Source organism: Oncorhynchus mykiss, chromosome 7, assembly GCF_057628025.1.
Source record: "Oncorhynchus mykiss isolate SJ-2025 chromosome 7, ASM5762802v1, whole genome shotgun sequence".
In the NCBI taxonomy this organism is placed as follows: Eukaryota; Metazoa; Chordata; class Actinopteri; order Salmoniformes; family Salmonidae; genus Oncorhynchus; species Oncorhynchus mykiss.
Genome location: NC_143028.1, coordinates 70107648 through 70123862, shown reverse-complemented (window position 1 = coordinate 70123862; position 16215 = coordinate 70107648). Strand labels below are relative to the sequence as shown.

Here is a 16215-nt window from a genome sequence, read left to right as displayed (position 1 = left end):
GGTCAAAATTATACAAAGATCCAACAACAAAAAGGCCCATTCATGACACACAGGTTAAGGTAAAATAACAACCCAATGTTCACCTCCCAGGACAAATTAGTTAGCAACAGCAAGCTAGCCAAATGTCCATGGATGTTTAATGTGTGTTTCAACCTGTCCCCAAAGGAATATAGTTGGTTCACAGTTGCTTTTGCTATTTTAACCTACGTGCCATGAACGCGTCTGGTGGGGACTGACAAAATCAACATGCACACGATACCGCACGCGCAGGCCCGGTTTGGTCAAGGTGTTACCCGGCATACACATCATAGAGATCTATCTCTAGGGGGTAACATATAACTTTAGTCAGCAGTAGGCCTACCCATACCCCATCATCAAGAAAACAAGGGGATCATACTTTACATTACAGTGCTCTTGGGACTCGCTGTAATTACTAACAGTAAGTGTACACAGAGTACAGGGTAAATGCTATTGTCATGACTTATTGTTACAATGTACTCGCACTGTAAGTAGGATTATGGTATGGGTTTGGGGTAGGGCTAAGGTTTAGATTAGGTATACTGTTGTAATACAGTAAAACAATGAGTAGGCCTGATGCTCTTTACTATACTGTACTTACAGAAATATTTACACAGGAATAAGAACATGGTTATGTAAAGTGTTAATACATGAGGATATTCTAATCTGGTTGAAGAGGTTTATGGGTCTAAACCTTTTCAATCATCTAGGCCTGAGTAAAGATCTATCAGAGTCAACATGAGAGAAATAACATATAAAAATCACAGAGAGCTCAAGCACAAATAAGGTACCCTGATATCGCTCCACTAATCTTAATAGCTCGGGGGAAATATCAAATTCACATTTTCGTTGGATTCATTAGTGCCAACGAAAGTGTGCTACCTACAATAACATGACCTGTTGGGTCAGTTGACTCAATTCCCTTAGAGAGAGGCAGTATTTTGAATTCTCGTCATTTCTAATAGTGAACACTTATACGGCATCACTCGTCAACACTTTTGGCTACAAAGGCTGCGTAGAAGGAAAACAAAGGACATTACCCACTTCTAAATGGAAACCGGAGCCATGTTCAGTAGGAGCAAATGGGACAAAACGTTTTGAAACAGAAAAGGTGCTGCATGTGAACGTGTCCAATAAGAGCAATGATTTGTTTTCAGTTTGAAGTCGTTTTCCGACCTAGTGTCCTACTGTGACTAAAGACACAACTGTGACAGAAAAAAAAGAATGTGAGGTAAGGTTACTTACACGTCATCTATTTCCAGGATAGTTTTAGGCATATGGTGATACATTTGACAAGAAAAACAAATATAAGCCCTTACTGATTTTATTTAAACATCAGTGGCAGTCAGTGCTGTTTAATATTTTGGAGGAAAACATTTTTGATTTATCAGCATGGCCTTATTTCTATTAAAGCATATTGAATGACTGTCATTCATGTTCCATTCACCCAGTTCAATGTAACATCAATAGGTTTAGGCTACTACATGATACTCTAATTTTCCCTGTACCCATCATGAGGTTGCTACAACCTAGCCTACGAATTAAAGTTTATAAGGTAGAGACAAATTGGATTAATCAAGGTGACAGATAGTGACACATGCAATATTGCCTTGAACACTCTTGCCTGCATCTAGCTGATCTAGGATGTTCAAACAGTTGCAAACGAGAGTTTCTATTGGACAAATTCAGGTAGGTTTACCCATTTCATTCCATTTTGCAATTGTCATCTCAGTCTCCAGACTTGAACCCCATTGAAAACCTGGGGTTTGAATTGAAGAAGGCAGTCCACAAGGGCAGACAAATGATATCAAGGATCTGGAAATATTCTGTATGGAGGAATGGTCTAAGACCCCTCCCAAAGTGTTCTCCAATTTCATAAAACATTTTAGAAAAAGGCTCAATGTTGTTATCCTCGCAAGCGGACGGTGGAAACAGGGGATACAATAATTTGGACCCCTACCTTCTTAGGGTTTTTTTTGTATTAATTGTTAAACAACACCTATTTTTCAGCACAATTGTATTAGTATAAAATAATATCATTGTTTTCTCTTTTGGACCATACAATACAGCTCAGTATTTGTATTATTTATTTGATACAGTATTTTTTGATCATCTCCATCGAGGGACTCAATAATTCTGGACCCCAGAGGATTTGATTTAACCTACGTATTGAACCCATTAAGAACATGATAGACGTTAAATCAGAGGGAAAAGTTGCCAGTGTGAGACACAGGAGGCCCATTTTGAAGGTCTAGTAACAGAAGCCTAAAATGTAACTCATGTTATGTCAAATAGTAATAGTCTGGCATATTTGGGGCATGGGTGTCTGCAATACACTCCAGCTTTTAAAGTGCTTATCTAGCTACATTTTTTCAAAGCTATGACAGATAATAAATATTTTGGGAATCTGGAGCTACGCTGAATTCCATTAATGGATAGATGTATTGCATGAATGTATATGAATGCATGGATTTAAATCAGATCAAAGTACCTTACCTGAGATTGTGGCATGCCGTTGTTTGTAGATGGAGGATAAAGACTTGACAACTCTCTTAACCATTTATATATCTCTAATCCTGAAAAAGTAGAAATTGGCTTAATCAATTCAGACTTTGTTTCAGACAGTTTGGTTGCTTGAATAATACAATTTGTATCTCTGTAAAGAAAATGTAAGACAATAATTTGAGCAGCATGCCTGCAATGGTTGGATTGTAAAGATTATTTTGGTACACTGACATCCTTTAACACTGCGTTAATTTTGAGCTCGAGCAGCAGAATAGTTGTAGCTTTCACGTTCCTTCTCTGCATGCGAGTTTCATACCTGTGTACAACTTTTCCCAAGACCAAGTTGCCCTTAGTCCGTTTTTCGGCGTCAATATCTACAGAAAAAAAATCCTCTCCATGTTGAATTGCAGTAAATATGTTCGATACTGTGTAATAACTGCGTATTACAAAGACCCGTACGTGATCGACTCGAAATGTCAAAACTATCACGCCCAAACGAAGGCTCTAAATGCTGGCTCTAGAGCTGATACTGATCGTTAGCGTGTAGGGCTGGTTAACCCTAATTGCGCAATCAGTTTCAGGCGATGTATCAATTGTATTCAGACAGAACGCGACTGCTATGAACGAAAACGCCTAGTAATAATGATTACGGTATTTACCTTTTTGTCATGCTCTACAAACGGCGAATTCTATAGAATAACTGTGAAATCCGCTGTCTTGCCAGACCCTAAATAAATGGCCATTACTTTTTGTTATGCCCCGCCCATGGACGTCCACAGTATATAATATGTTCCGTAAACCTCTCCAATAGCCAATCAAAGGTGCAATCTGCGTTAATCCCGTGTTTTGGTTGGTGGCATTTTACACCAACCCTGCCATGCTTGGTCGAGCCAAATGCTCGTAACGTGTGCGAGCTAGTCCCCTTCCCCCAAACACAGGGGTGTGTCATGACGTCAGAGGTAACGAAGAGGTAAACAACTTTGACCGCGTGAGCTTTAAAGCAACATTGTTTCACCGCAAGCACTGATCTGCTACAGCGCACCTACTATAACGTTGTAACAATATGATAATATATGCACTGAAAAGGAAACGATATGATTATCTGCCACAAATATGTGCTATGCACTACTCTTTGTTATGTGGCCACATGTTTTGTGAGGTGGCAGCATTGTAATAAAGTATTGCGTTACAGGCTAGGAATTGAGCGTAGTAGTGTCGGGATGGATACATGACACCGATCATTTCATTGTCTCTGTGTTTGTATTATAATTTTAATCTTACTCAGCATTGTGCGTATGCAGAAGCGTGTGCGCATGAGAGCAAGAGGGGTGTGTCTGCAGTGTGCTGCGGATGTCGTGTCAGCTGCCTAAAGTACCAGAAACATGCTTTGATGCCAAGATTGTTATGTAAATGGTTGAAACTATAGTTTACCTTGATATTCTCTCCCTCTCATTTCGGACAAACCAGGATACCCACGGAAGGAGGGTAAGGACTCAAATCCGACGTTACATCCTGCAATTTATATTTTTAGGTGGTTTCAGTTCGGTTCACTTGCATCGTCATGATCGATTGTAGAGTTTATTGATTTATTGTGTCAGTGACATACACGTTGTGTGTGTGACAGGATTGGGGGAGACGGTTCGGTTGAAGGTCTGGGGTGTGTCGACTGTGTAAACACAGCAAATGCGACATAAAGAAACGAGAGAGGGGCCCCATTGGCCCATACATACCCTTCGAGGAATAGGTGCTACTAGAAGGTATGATTTGTTAAGGAATAGGCTACATATTCTTGGGATGTTGGGAATTGTGTCTTTCAATTAAATGTTATTACATTTAAATGCCAGGTCAATGTAACAATACAGTAATACATTGAAGCGTTCATGGCCTACTCAAACTGGTTAATATTTTTATTCTGGGGTCTATTTTGATGACATATTCACCTAATCAAATAAGATAGTGTCTTCATATTGTGTGTTTATTAATGCACCATGTACTCCAAAGAGGACCAAATGCAGCGGTATCTTCTTTCAAATCTACTTGTGCCATATTGTGTTTCTCCAACACCCATCAAGTGTATTGCAGCCTCATCACTTTCCCACTTATCTCAGGAACGATCCAGCCATCAGCACAAGGTTCGTGCTATCCTAGGGACATTACTACTCCATTGAAGTTGAAATGTTAAATTATTAAGGTAAGGGTTAAGGTTAGGGTTAGGTATGGATTTTGGTTAAGGTAAAGGGTTAAGGTTTGGGTACGGGTTTTAAGGGCAGGCACGTCCCAAGCACCCCAGATAGCATTGATCATCAGCACAATGCTGGGGGCTCAATGTCCCCCCTGCTGCTTCGGCACCACTGACCAAAGGTTTCACTTGCATCTGGAACCTAGGCCATTTTCTGCAACATAACAAATTCCATTAGATTCCACAATCTCAGCCCGACATCTGTGTGGTTTAAAGTGATGGGACATCATGTCAATTCAAATCATAAAATGGAATCACTTCATCCATAGATATAATTGCCCGTATGCGACGTGCTAGGCCTACAGGTAGGCAACATGTTTAGAATGATCTATTAATTCATTATTTTTAATCTCATCCTAAACTTTAGAAATACTGGATCTGACATTGAGTGAGTGTTAATACATTAGGGTTTATCTCATAACTATGAGTGTTGAAGTTTAGAAGCCTTGGAAAGTGTGGAGTGGAGAGTTGATCCTTGTCCTGAGGCTTGTGTCGCCTTCAAACTGGCACCAGCTCAGGATCAAGCTTTTCTGTTAATGGGGATTTATTTGGCTCCATGACACCTCAGTCAGACATATTTTCTGGCACAGCCATTTTGTGTCCTCAAATACCCAGTAGCCAGGTTGGCAGTTAAGCAGGTTGGCAGGGAGTAACCTAACGTGGCATGGAGTGACGAAATAAGCTCTAGTGGGCCAGAGTTGAGTGGGTGGGGCTAATGCTGGGACACATGTGAATGGAAATATAAATCGTGTCAGTTTCTGGAAATCACTTCCAGATCACTTCAAACTTCTACGAGAGTTAGATACATTTTTCACAGAAAGTGGGGGAAAAAACTGGCTTTTAAAGAATTGCAAGCATATGTGCCACTGTGAACCATTTAAAATCATGCTGTTTTGTTTTCTTTTGCCCCAAAATTGTGTAATAATCTGAAAAATTCCCTGCTATTAGATGTGCTGGTGCCACTTAGGCAGTTTACATTATTGATTGTGTATGTAGTTGAATGTGATTGCTTTTATTAAATGTTTTTGTTATTTTTGATTGTGCTCAATTTGATTGTTTTATACACGTGTATGTTTTAATATTCTGTTTTTATTGTCATTTGTACAGTGCTCTCTTGAATTTTTTTTTTACATTTTTTACATCATTTCAATGTGACTCCCTGTTTAAATTAAGGTTAAATAAAAATATTTTAAATCCCATCTAGGGTACCATCAATTTATTTTCAAAGTAATTTTAATCTAGGGTCTGACTCTGGGAATTATAGCTTTGTATGTTGAGTCTTATCTCTAGGTTTATCAATCATACAAATTGGGATGCTACAGTACAATCTCTGTCTTGCATTGGACATTATCAAAACCTCAGGAGAGGGGAATGATATTACATTAATGAACTGTATGAATCAAAGATCTGTATACCCCTATAAGCACCAATATGTAGTAGACATGCATTGTTCTGCGAAAACATGACCACATGACACATTTACTAAGGTTCGGTATCTCTCTAAGGTAATATCATTATGATATATGGATATATCTGTCTTTTCAGGGAAAACATCCTTAAAATAAATTATCCGGTACTTTTGTATACATTTTAGCCAGTAGTTCAGAAAATAGCGGCTCACAAGCCAAAATTGGTACTTCGTCACATATGTGTCGATATGTGCGCCACATCATTGCTCTCGTTCTGCTGTTTGTGCATCTTGCTAGCTGTCACTCAGATAGCTCATTATATAGAACTCGAATTGCTAGGGGGCTGGCCCACGTGGGGAAAAATGCAAGGAAAATGGCGCAGCTTCCAGAAAAACTGTCCCTTTCAAACTAGGGATTATGTGGCTAATTGGGGTAAAACAGTAATTCTGCTAATATATTATGCATGTATGAACTACACATTGATTATGAATGGACATTTGAAATAACTTCACTATTCAAATAGTATCATACATTTTTGTTGGATATCTGGATATATTTTTTTAAAACGTACGTTTTAACCTGAGGACTGCTGCACACCGGAGAGAGGCTGGCGCTCTATTGCTGCAGTTGTGGAGGGGCCTGTGTGTGATCAGATGGGAGCGATCGGAGGTAGAGAGAGAGAAACTTGGCTAGAGCCAAGACTAGCTAACCTGTAGCAGCCACAATGTTATTTATAATCCCATATAACAGTGCATGTTTTGACTGGAGTAGCCCAGAGAAGCTAGCTAGGCTAATTGAGGCAACATGCTGCGCTTTCTCCCCAACCCCATTTAGATAAAACATCAGCATACCTGTTGGTTGCTTGTTGTAGCCTACTCCTTCTCATTTCGCTAACTTTTAATTCTGTAACTTTATTCTATCTTGCATTGCATTAGTGATCTCTCACTCCACTTGCTAGACATTGAGCCTGTTTGCCGCTTTGTTTGGCCAACATAAACAACAAGCTACACACATGAGAGCTACCAGTCAGCTACCGGCCTTTTTACGGGAAGCACGTTATAAAAACTAAATAGAAACGTTTGTTGTTTTATTAAATTAATACTTTGTAATGTCATGGTAAATCCTTGTATGTAAAAATGTCACATTTTCATTTAATTGAGAAAAAAGCCATTAGTGTTCAAATATATTTTTTAATTCTCACTGAATTTAGATACTAACGTCTGTTGGGATATTGAATATTCAAATACGTGCACATCACTAACATTGACACATCCAGCCCAAAGCAGGAGGTTTAAAAATAACTAAGTAGTCTCCAAAGTTCCAAAGCATGTCTTTAAATGTGACATTGTATCATCACATGTTTTTTATGTTCAAAACAGAATGGTAAACACACATAGACTTTGGAGAAAAGGCATAATCGTCCCTATAAACATCAAAGTCCTTAACACAGCCACAATATAATGCCACCTTTATGGTGTTGCATGTCTTTAGTGAACTTAGGAGTGAAGACACTTCAGTCGCAGATGGAGATAGGAAAGATTTATCTGTAGCCTAAGAATATTTTCTTAAAATCCTTACAATGTACTTGAACTTGAGTTTCTAGTGAAACAAAAGATACCTATATTTTCTCATGACCTGCCACCTCTTTTCCTCACTGTGGTAATTTGTGCATTTTTGCTGAAATGTAGCTGTTGAATTAATAATGATTATAATTATGATACGATCAGTAGACCTATCCATTTCCATATTAGCAAAATGGACCAGAGGGGTATCCTACATACCTGGTTTGAGGAGTTAGCGAGGTAACTTTGGTCAACTCTGAGTTCAGCTCAGGATAACCAGTACCACAAATGTGGCTCACCCTTTAGCCTGGTAAATTTCTGTCAACGAATGCTTAAGAAGTAATCCACTGGGCACAAGACGTCAGTTCAACATCTAGTTTCGATTTATATTTTGTTGAGTTGTCAACCAACTTGAATTCATTGTGAAATCGTTGGATTCATGTTAAAAGACGAAAAGGATAAGTTGATGACTTTTTGCAAATCCAATCAGTTGCCTACGTTGACTCAACGTTAGTTTTTGCCCAGTGGGAACCTGCTGCGGGACAGGCTAACTCGTTACTAACTCCATTTATCCTGAATGAAGAGTCTGAGCTGTGAGTTGAGGACCAATTCAAACAGATTCCCTCCCTCTAGTAAAGATTGCATTTTCTATCCCTTCATTTGAGGAAGATGACCGATTAAATATTTTATTAATCTTTTTTTGTTGTGTGTAAAAAAAACAGTCATTTTTAAATACCTATCACATACATTTAGTAATATCATGATGCATTTGAAAGTGCATTCACAGTAAAAAAAATTGTAAGACATTATCATAGGAGTGTGGAAAAAGTGCTGTGTATATTGATAAGCCCACCAAAACACATCAAAGACGGCCTTAACGATAGGGCGTAATGTGCGGCACATCAATCAACAAGCCTATTTCACGTCATAGTCTGCTGAATTTGCAAGATAACTTTTATTTCATGTTTATTTTGGCAAAAATGAAAATGTCGCACTGACTTGCCAGTGGATTGATGTTTCAACATTGCCTCAATGAAGAGTTCGGCCTTCGACTAGCCACATGCACGTGCAGTTGCAAACCTGCTAGATTTAGCAGCATGTGGACAAGCAATATCAACCATGGTAGATCGAATGAAGTCTGAGCTGGAATGTGAAGCTAGCTAATTTCAGAAAAGCCTGGGTACATCTAGCTATGTACTACCCCTCAGTATTTGCAGACTGTATGTCGGATTCAGTCTTTTACGATGATAACGTCATACTGTGCGAAGTTACCAAATTAAAATCAACCTGGACAGATTGTACGATTTGCTTCAGTTCTATCGTCACATTCTGCGATTGAGTTGAGAAGCTATGTCAACTACAAGCAGTGTATTTGTGTATCTGCGCATGTGCCCGCAGCTCAGGCCTCTCTTTATACTCATGCACGAGTGAAGTGAGTTCGAAAAAACTGAAAGTATGCAAAGTTTTCACATACACACTTTATATGTCTGAACTCAAAATCAAATAGGCTACCCCAAAATAACATGGTCTCTGTGGTAGAATGTTTATTTTGATTGGCAATGTTGTGCATATATCAAAATCCCATCAGGTAACCAGATTTCAGATGTCAAGGAAATCATTGTTCTTGCAAGGCATGTAGACATTTAAATCAAACTCATATTGTTCTGACTACTAAACAAAACCATATTATAACAAAATTGTGACTGTCTTAACAATGGAACACTCGTAGGTGCTTTGGTGTCACATGCAATTATGTCAGTCTTATTAATTAAGAATGCAGAACTGGAAGTGTACAAGCTTGACATTTACAACAAAATAGATGAACTAACATGACACTTTCAGCCACGGTTTTCACAACAAAGCTAACCTAAGGCCACACCTCCAACCTCGCCTCAACACCTCCAGATCCTCTAATAGGCTGCTGCCGCTACATAGCCCCCTCCTGAGGGGTCAGTTGTCACCGACAACCCCGAAATCCTTCACAAAGTCCTGAAACCTGGACGGGGGTAATCGGCGGCTTGATTGCCTTGAAGGGGTGCAATCCTGACCTCGAGATGTGAGCCTGCATCAGTGGTGCCCTGGTGGCATTGTCCGATGGTCCAGGGCTGTGAGGAGGAGTAACCACCACATCATCCTTGCTTTCCACTTCACAAGGTATACGAGGTTGTTAAGGTGCCAGCTGATCTTGATGGAGGACCAAAACTCGTCCACGAATCCGAAGCTGGATGCGGTACATCACGTCAGAAAGTCGTTCAATAACCATTCATGGGCCTTCCCAGTGACTCGTTAGTTTCGGCCTCAGACCATGCTTGCACCGGGCGCTGTTCACCCACACTTCTTGGCCAGGCTGGAAAGGCTGACCTTGACAGCGGGTGTAATGTGCCCTCTTCTTTACCCCTGCTTCCATCAAGCGATGCCGTGCAAAGTCGTGGGTTGTGTCCAGGTGTTGCTGAAAGTGGTGGAGGTACTCCAAGCCTGCGGCTCCAGGAACCTCGGGCTCTGGAGGTCTTCCAAAGGACCAGTCCACTGGAGTGCATAGTTCTCTGCCAAATATCAGTGCTGCTGGGGTGCAGACTGTGAACTCCTGCACTGCTGACCGATAGGCCCACAAGCCCACTGGCAGATGTCAGTCCCAGTCCTTCTGGTGGTTAGAGGTGAGAGTGGCCAGCTGTATCATCAAAGTCTGACTAACCCGTTCGATGAGCCCATTGCTTTGGGGGATGCAGGGGGGTGGTCCTTTTATTGCACGCACCCAGCTTCTCAATGACTTTGTTGAACACCTTAGCATCAACATTTCTCCCCTGATCACTCTAGAGTTCTTCCACCAGCTTGTTGGCATTGGTTGTGGTACCCTGGTGGTCTGCCCCCACCGACCCATGGACAGCTCGTTCCATGGGCACACATGGAACGAGGCACCAGCCGCTGCACACCGAGCTTTGTGTTGGTTCCCTCCATCTTCAAAACAGCACCCCATTGTGAATGGAAAGGTTGTCCCACTGGGAGTAGTAGGCCTTGGCTTTGGGGCACAGGGGTGAGAATGTTCCAGGCAGGTTGCTGGCCGGTCTCCAACCAGTACCGAACAGTTTCCAACGTCGGGTCACCTCCTGCTACCTCTTCAGGTCTTTGTCATTCCGGTGCTGAGATCCTGTCTGCCGCCTGAATTTCCGCCACTGTGGACAGGAGACTCTCCTTTTGTTCCAAGCGTGGGCAGTGCTTGCAGTCTTCCTCGTCTCATGGCCGGCTACACAACGCATCAGCATTTGTGTGGAGACGACAAGCCAGGGTCAGAAATTATGGAGTGCATCGACCACAGCCAACAACTCTCGCCAGGTGATACAGTAGTTGCGCTCAGCACAGTTGTGGCTCTGACTGTAAAAGGCCACCACCCGTAATAAGAAACTAGGCCAACGAGTAGAACCTTCTCTACTTAGAGAGGTCCTTGGGGGTTGGCCAGTCCCCCGACAACATAGTCTTGGAACTTGACCGCCCACTGCAGTAGGTGACACTTCTTGAGGTGGAGCTTGAGTCCTACCTGCCAAATAGCAAGTAGAACCTTCACCAGAGATCCATGGAAGTCTACTGCATGAACAAGGAGGTTGTCCAGGTAGACCACACACTTGTTGCGGGGGATTGTAGCCAGCAGTTGCTCCATAAGACGCTCTAAGGTTGGCAGAGCGTTGCAGAGCCCGAAGGGCATCATGGTGAACTGCCACAGTCCTTGTCCAATCGAAAAGGTGGTGTTCGGCCTGGCTTCAGGGGCAAGCTCCAATTGCCAATAACTACTGCGGAGGTCGAGGGAACTGAATCACATTGCCCCACATAGGTCAGCTGTCTGTAGTCCGCCAAGAAGCGCCATGAGCTGTCCTTCTTCTTGACAATGACTACTAAGGGCTGTTGGATGGCTCGATTAACCCTGTCTTCGCCACCTTAACCCTGTCTTCACCACTCTGTCAATTAGATTAGAATTGTGAAGTAAGTACAATGTTGTTGATCCATCCTCAGGAGAAAACTATCAGAGCCATTAAACTCGGTAACTGTTTTAAAGTCACCATTGGCCTCATTGTGAAATCCCTGAGCAATTTCCTTTCTCTCCGGCAACCGAGTTAGGACGCCTGTATCTTTGTATTGATACACCATCCAAAGTGCAATTCATAACTTTACAAATGGGTATTCAATGTTTGCTTTTCATATTTTTCCTTTCTACGAATAAGTGACCTTCCTGCATTGGAAAACCTCCCTAATCTTTGTGATTGAATCTGTGTCTCCTTGGTCGACTGAGGGACCTTAAAGATAATTGTATGTGCGGGGTACAGAGATGAGGTAGTCATTCAAAAATCATATTAGACACTATTATTGCACACAGAGTGAGTCCATACAACTTATTATGTGACTTGTTAAACACATTTTTACTCCTGAACTTATTTAGGCTTGAGATAATAAAGGGGTTGATTACTTATTGACTAATTTCAGCTTTTCATTTTTAATGCTGGACTTTGGACTCAGGACTCTGACTGGGCCAATAGTTTTCTGTTGAAGCCATTCTATTGTTGATTTACTTCAGTGTTTTGGGTCATTGTCCTGTTGCATCACCCAACTTCTGTTGAGCTTCAATTTGCAGACAGATAACCTTACATTCTCCTGCAAAATGTCTTGATAAACTTGGGAATTCATTTTTACATCAATGATTTCAAGCTGTTCAGGCCCTGAGGCAGCAAAGCAGCCCCAAACCATGATGCTCCATCCACCATACTTTACAGTTGGGATGAAGTTTTGATGTTGGTGTGCCTTTTTTTCTTCACACATAGTGTTGTGTGTTCCTTCCAAACAACTCAACTGTAGTTCATTATTTTACCAGTAGCACTGTGGAACATCCAGGTGCACTTTTGCAAACTTCAGACATGTAGCAATGTTTTTTTGGACAGCAGTGGTATTGGGATATTTTAGACCTGAGGAAAGAGTGCCTCCTTCTGGCCCTCCAACACCACTGCCAGCAGCATCTGGTCTCCCATCTAGGGACCGACCAGGATCAACCCTGCTTAGCCTCAGAAGCAAGCTAGCAGTGGTATGAAGGGTGGTATGCTGCTTGCTTAATCAGCAAACATTTAACCAATTTCCTGCATCTTCCCACAAAATATGTGCAGGTTGTCAAGGTGCTTGGCCACATGGATCAGTGCTCCTGAAACCTTCTGGATCCGACAGTGTGCGCTGGAAGAATATTCAGGAGTCAGTTCTACTGTGGGGTTGGGTTAAGAATAATCTTAGCACCCTAGGTTAAGAACCAGCAAGAAGAGAGGGAGACCAGACGCTTACCTTTTCACTGTGGCCTTTTCACTGAAGACCAATAATAAATCACATGAGGTGAAATCAGTTCATCAGTAAATGTATCTCAAATAATGTATTGTTGTCACAGAGCTGTTGGTTCTTACCTGTAGTAATGAGATATATTGTGGTTTCAGCTCCTCCTCTATGATGTAATAATGAGATATATTCTGGTTTCAGCTCCTCCTCTATGATGTAATAATGAGATATATTCTGGTTTCAGCTCCTCTATGATGTAATAATGAGATATATTCTGGTTTCAGCTCCTCCTCTATGATGTAATAATGAGATATATTCTGGTTTCAGCTCCTCCTCTATGATGTAATAATGAGATATATTCTGGTTTCAGCTCCTCCTCTATGATGTAATAATGAGATATATTCTGGTTTCAGCTCCTCTATGATGTAATAATGATATATATTCTGGTTTCAGCTCCTCCTCTATGATGTAATAATGAGATATATTCTGGTTTCAGCTCCTCCTCTATGATGTAATAATGAGATATATTCTGGTTTCAGCTCCTCCTCTATGATGTAATAATGAGATATATTCTGGTTTCAGCTCCTCCTCTATGATGTAATAATAAGATATATTGTGGTTTCAGCTCCTCTATGATTTAATAATGAGATACAGTGCCTTGCGAAAGTATTCGGCCCCCTTGAACTTTGCGACCTTTTGCCACATTTCAGGCTTCAAACATAAAGATATAAAACTGTATTTTTTGTGAAGAATCAACAACAAGTGGGATATAATCATGACGTGGAACGACATTTATTGGATATTTCAAACTTTTTTAACAAATCAAAAACTGAAAAATTGGGCGTGCAAAATTATTCAGCCCCCTTAAGTTAATACTTTGTAGCGCCACCTTTTGCTGCGATTACAGCTGTAAGTCGCTTGGGGTATGTCTCTATCAGTTTTTCACATCGAGAGACTGACATTTTTTCCCATTCCTCCTTGCAAAACAGCTCGAGCTCAGTGAGGTTGGATGGAGAGCATTTGTGAACAGCAGTTTTCAGTTCTTTCCACAGATTCTTGATTGGATTCAGGTCTGGACTTTGACTTGGCCATTCTAACACCTGGATATGTTTATTTTTTAACCATTCCATTGTAGATTTTGCTTTATGTTTTGGATCATTGTCTTGTTGGAAGACAAATCTCCGTCCCAGTCTCAGGTCTTTTGCAGACTCCATCAGGTTTTCTTCCAGAATGGTCCTGTATTTGGCTCCATCCATCTTCCCATCAATTTTAACCATCTTCCCTGTCCCTGCTGAACAAAAGCAGGCCCAAACCATGATGCTGCCACCACCATGTTTGACAGTGGGGATGGTGTGTTCAGCTGTGTTGCTTTTACGCCAAACATAACGTTTTGCATTGTTGCCAAAAAGTTCAATTTTGGTTTCATCTGACCAGAGCACCTTCTTCCACATGTTTGGTGTGTCTCCCAGGTGGCTTGTGGCAAACTTTAAACAACACTTTTTATGGATATCTTTAAGAAATGGCTTTCTTCTTGCCACTCTTCCATAAAGGCCAGATTTGTGCAATATACGACTGATTGTTGTCCTATGGACAGAGTCTCCCACCTCAGCTGTAGATCTCTGCAGTTCATCCAGAGTGATCATGGGTCTCTTGGCTGCATCTCTGATCAGTCTTCTCCTTCTATGAGCTGAAAGTTTAGAGGGACGGCCAGGTCTTGGTAGATTTGCAGTGGTCTGATACTCCTTCCATTTCAATATTATCGCTTGCACAGTGCTCCTTGGGATGTTTAAAGCTTGGGAAATCTTTTTGTATCCAAATCCGGCTTTAAACTACACAACAGTATCTCGGACCTGCCTGGTGTGTTCCTTGTTCTTCATGATGCTCTCTGCGCTTTTAACGGACCTCTGAGACTATCACAGTGCAGGTGCATTTATACGGAGACTTGATTACACACAGGTGGATTGTATTTATCATCATTAGTCATTTAGGTCAACATTGGATCATTCAGAGATCCTCACTGAACTTCTGGAGAGAGTTTGCTGCACTGAAAGTAAAGGGGCTGAATAATTTTGCACGCCCAATTTTTCAGTTTTTGATTTGTTAAAAAAGTTTGAAATATCCAATAAATGTCGTTCCACTTCATGATTGTGTCCCACTTGTTGTTGATTCTTCACAAGAAAATAAAGTTTTATATCTTTATGTTTGAAGCCTGAAATGTGGCAAAAGGTCGCAAAGTTCAAGGGGGCCGAATACTTTCGCAAGGCACTGTATATTGTGGTTTCAGCTCCTCCTCTATGATGTAATAATGAGATATATTCTGGTTTCAGCTCCTCCTCTATAATGCTGATTGTCTGAAAGGAGCAGTATACTTGTCTTGTTTAGTCATATGTGCTTTCAAGTCTCAGAATTGATGCAGTTTTCTCCTGCTCTTCAGAGTTGCTATCTTGTAATGGTAGAAAATGTTAGATTAACTTTGAGTCCTATATCGTATCCAATGTCAGGACCCGGTTTCCCAAAGTCATCTTAAAGGCTAAGTTCATCATTACAACCACAGGATCCTAAAATCATCTCAATCACTGTAATATGATTTTGGGAAACCGGGCCCTGGTAAACTACACCTATAACTGATGCAAGCTGAATGCTACAGTGTGAGGGACTTTACCCAAGACAGCTGGCATGAATTCACTGTCATAAAAAGTAAGTCACATGTAAAGTATTTTGATGACCTATCACTAGTCACACAAACAAACATGAACACACACTATGTTTGGAAATAGAAAATCCTCCAGTGGAAAGTCCTTGAATTCAATGCAGTTAGGTTCAGCCAAAGATGCTTTATTTCCTGAATATCCCTCGCTGGTTGAGCATTATTGGTGACCATTGCCTGACCCTGGCCCGTGACCGTAACCCCCTCTACTACATAAAATTGACATTTTATGGGCATTTCTGAAGAAACTTTCTGTGCTTGCTCCAGCTGTCAAAAAGTATGCTATACTAGTGTGAGAAGATGAAATAATGGGATTACCAGTGGGTTAGGATAGTAGTTTGGTGTAACATTATGGTAAGACATGATCAGCTTTTACTGTGCTACATGTAAGCTGTTCCACACTTACAGATAGAAACAAAAAACAATAGCATGTATTTGCTTTAATCATAGAATAAGGAATGACAGTTACAGTATGGC

General features: G+C 41.0%; 1 protein-coding gene across 9 annotated transcripts in view; it reads right to left on the bottom strand.

Annotated features, from left to right (window-relative positions):
* LOC110528497 (vitamin D3 receptor B) overlaps window positions 1–7148 on the bottom strand; it is a 163106-nt gene extending 155958 nt beyond the window's left edge. For 2 of the 9 annotated variants that reach the window (XM_090241865.1, XM_090241864.1), the window contains exons 1-2: window positions 3183–3290; window positions 2515–2594 (exon numbers count right to left, since the gene is read on the bottom strand). Coding sequence is in view for 3 of the 9 variants with exons in the window: in XM_090241861.1 (XP_090097987.1) it covers window positions 2515–2578 (64 nt within the window). In the remaining 6 variants the exon portion in view is untranslated. Of the gene's footprint in view, window positions 1–2514; window positions 2595–2839; window positions 3471–7022 lie in introns of those variants that run through there. The other 7 variants (XM_090241861.1, XM_036984078.2, XM_090241862.1 and 4 more) reach the window with 7 other exon arrangements.
* Window positions 7149–16215: the final 9067 nt, after the last annotated feature.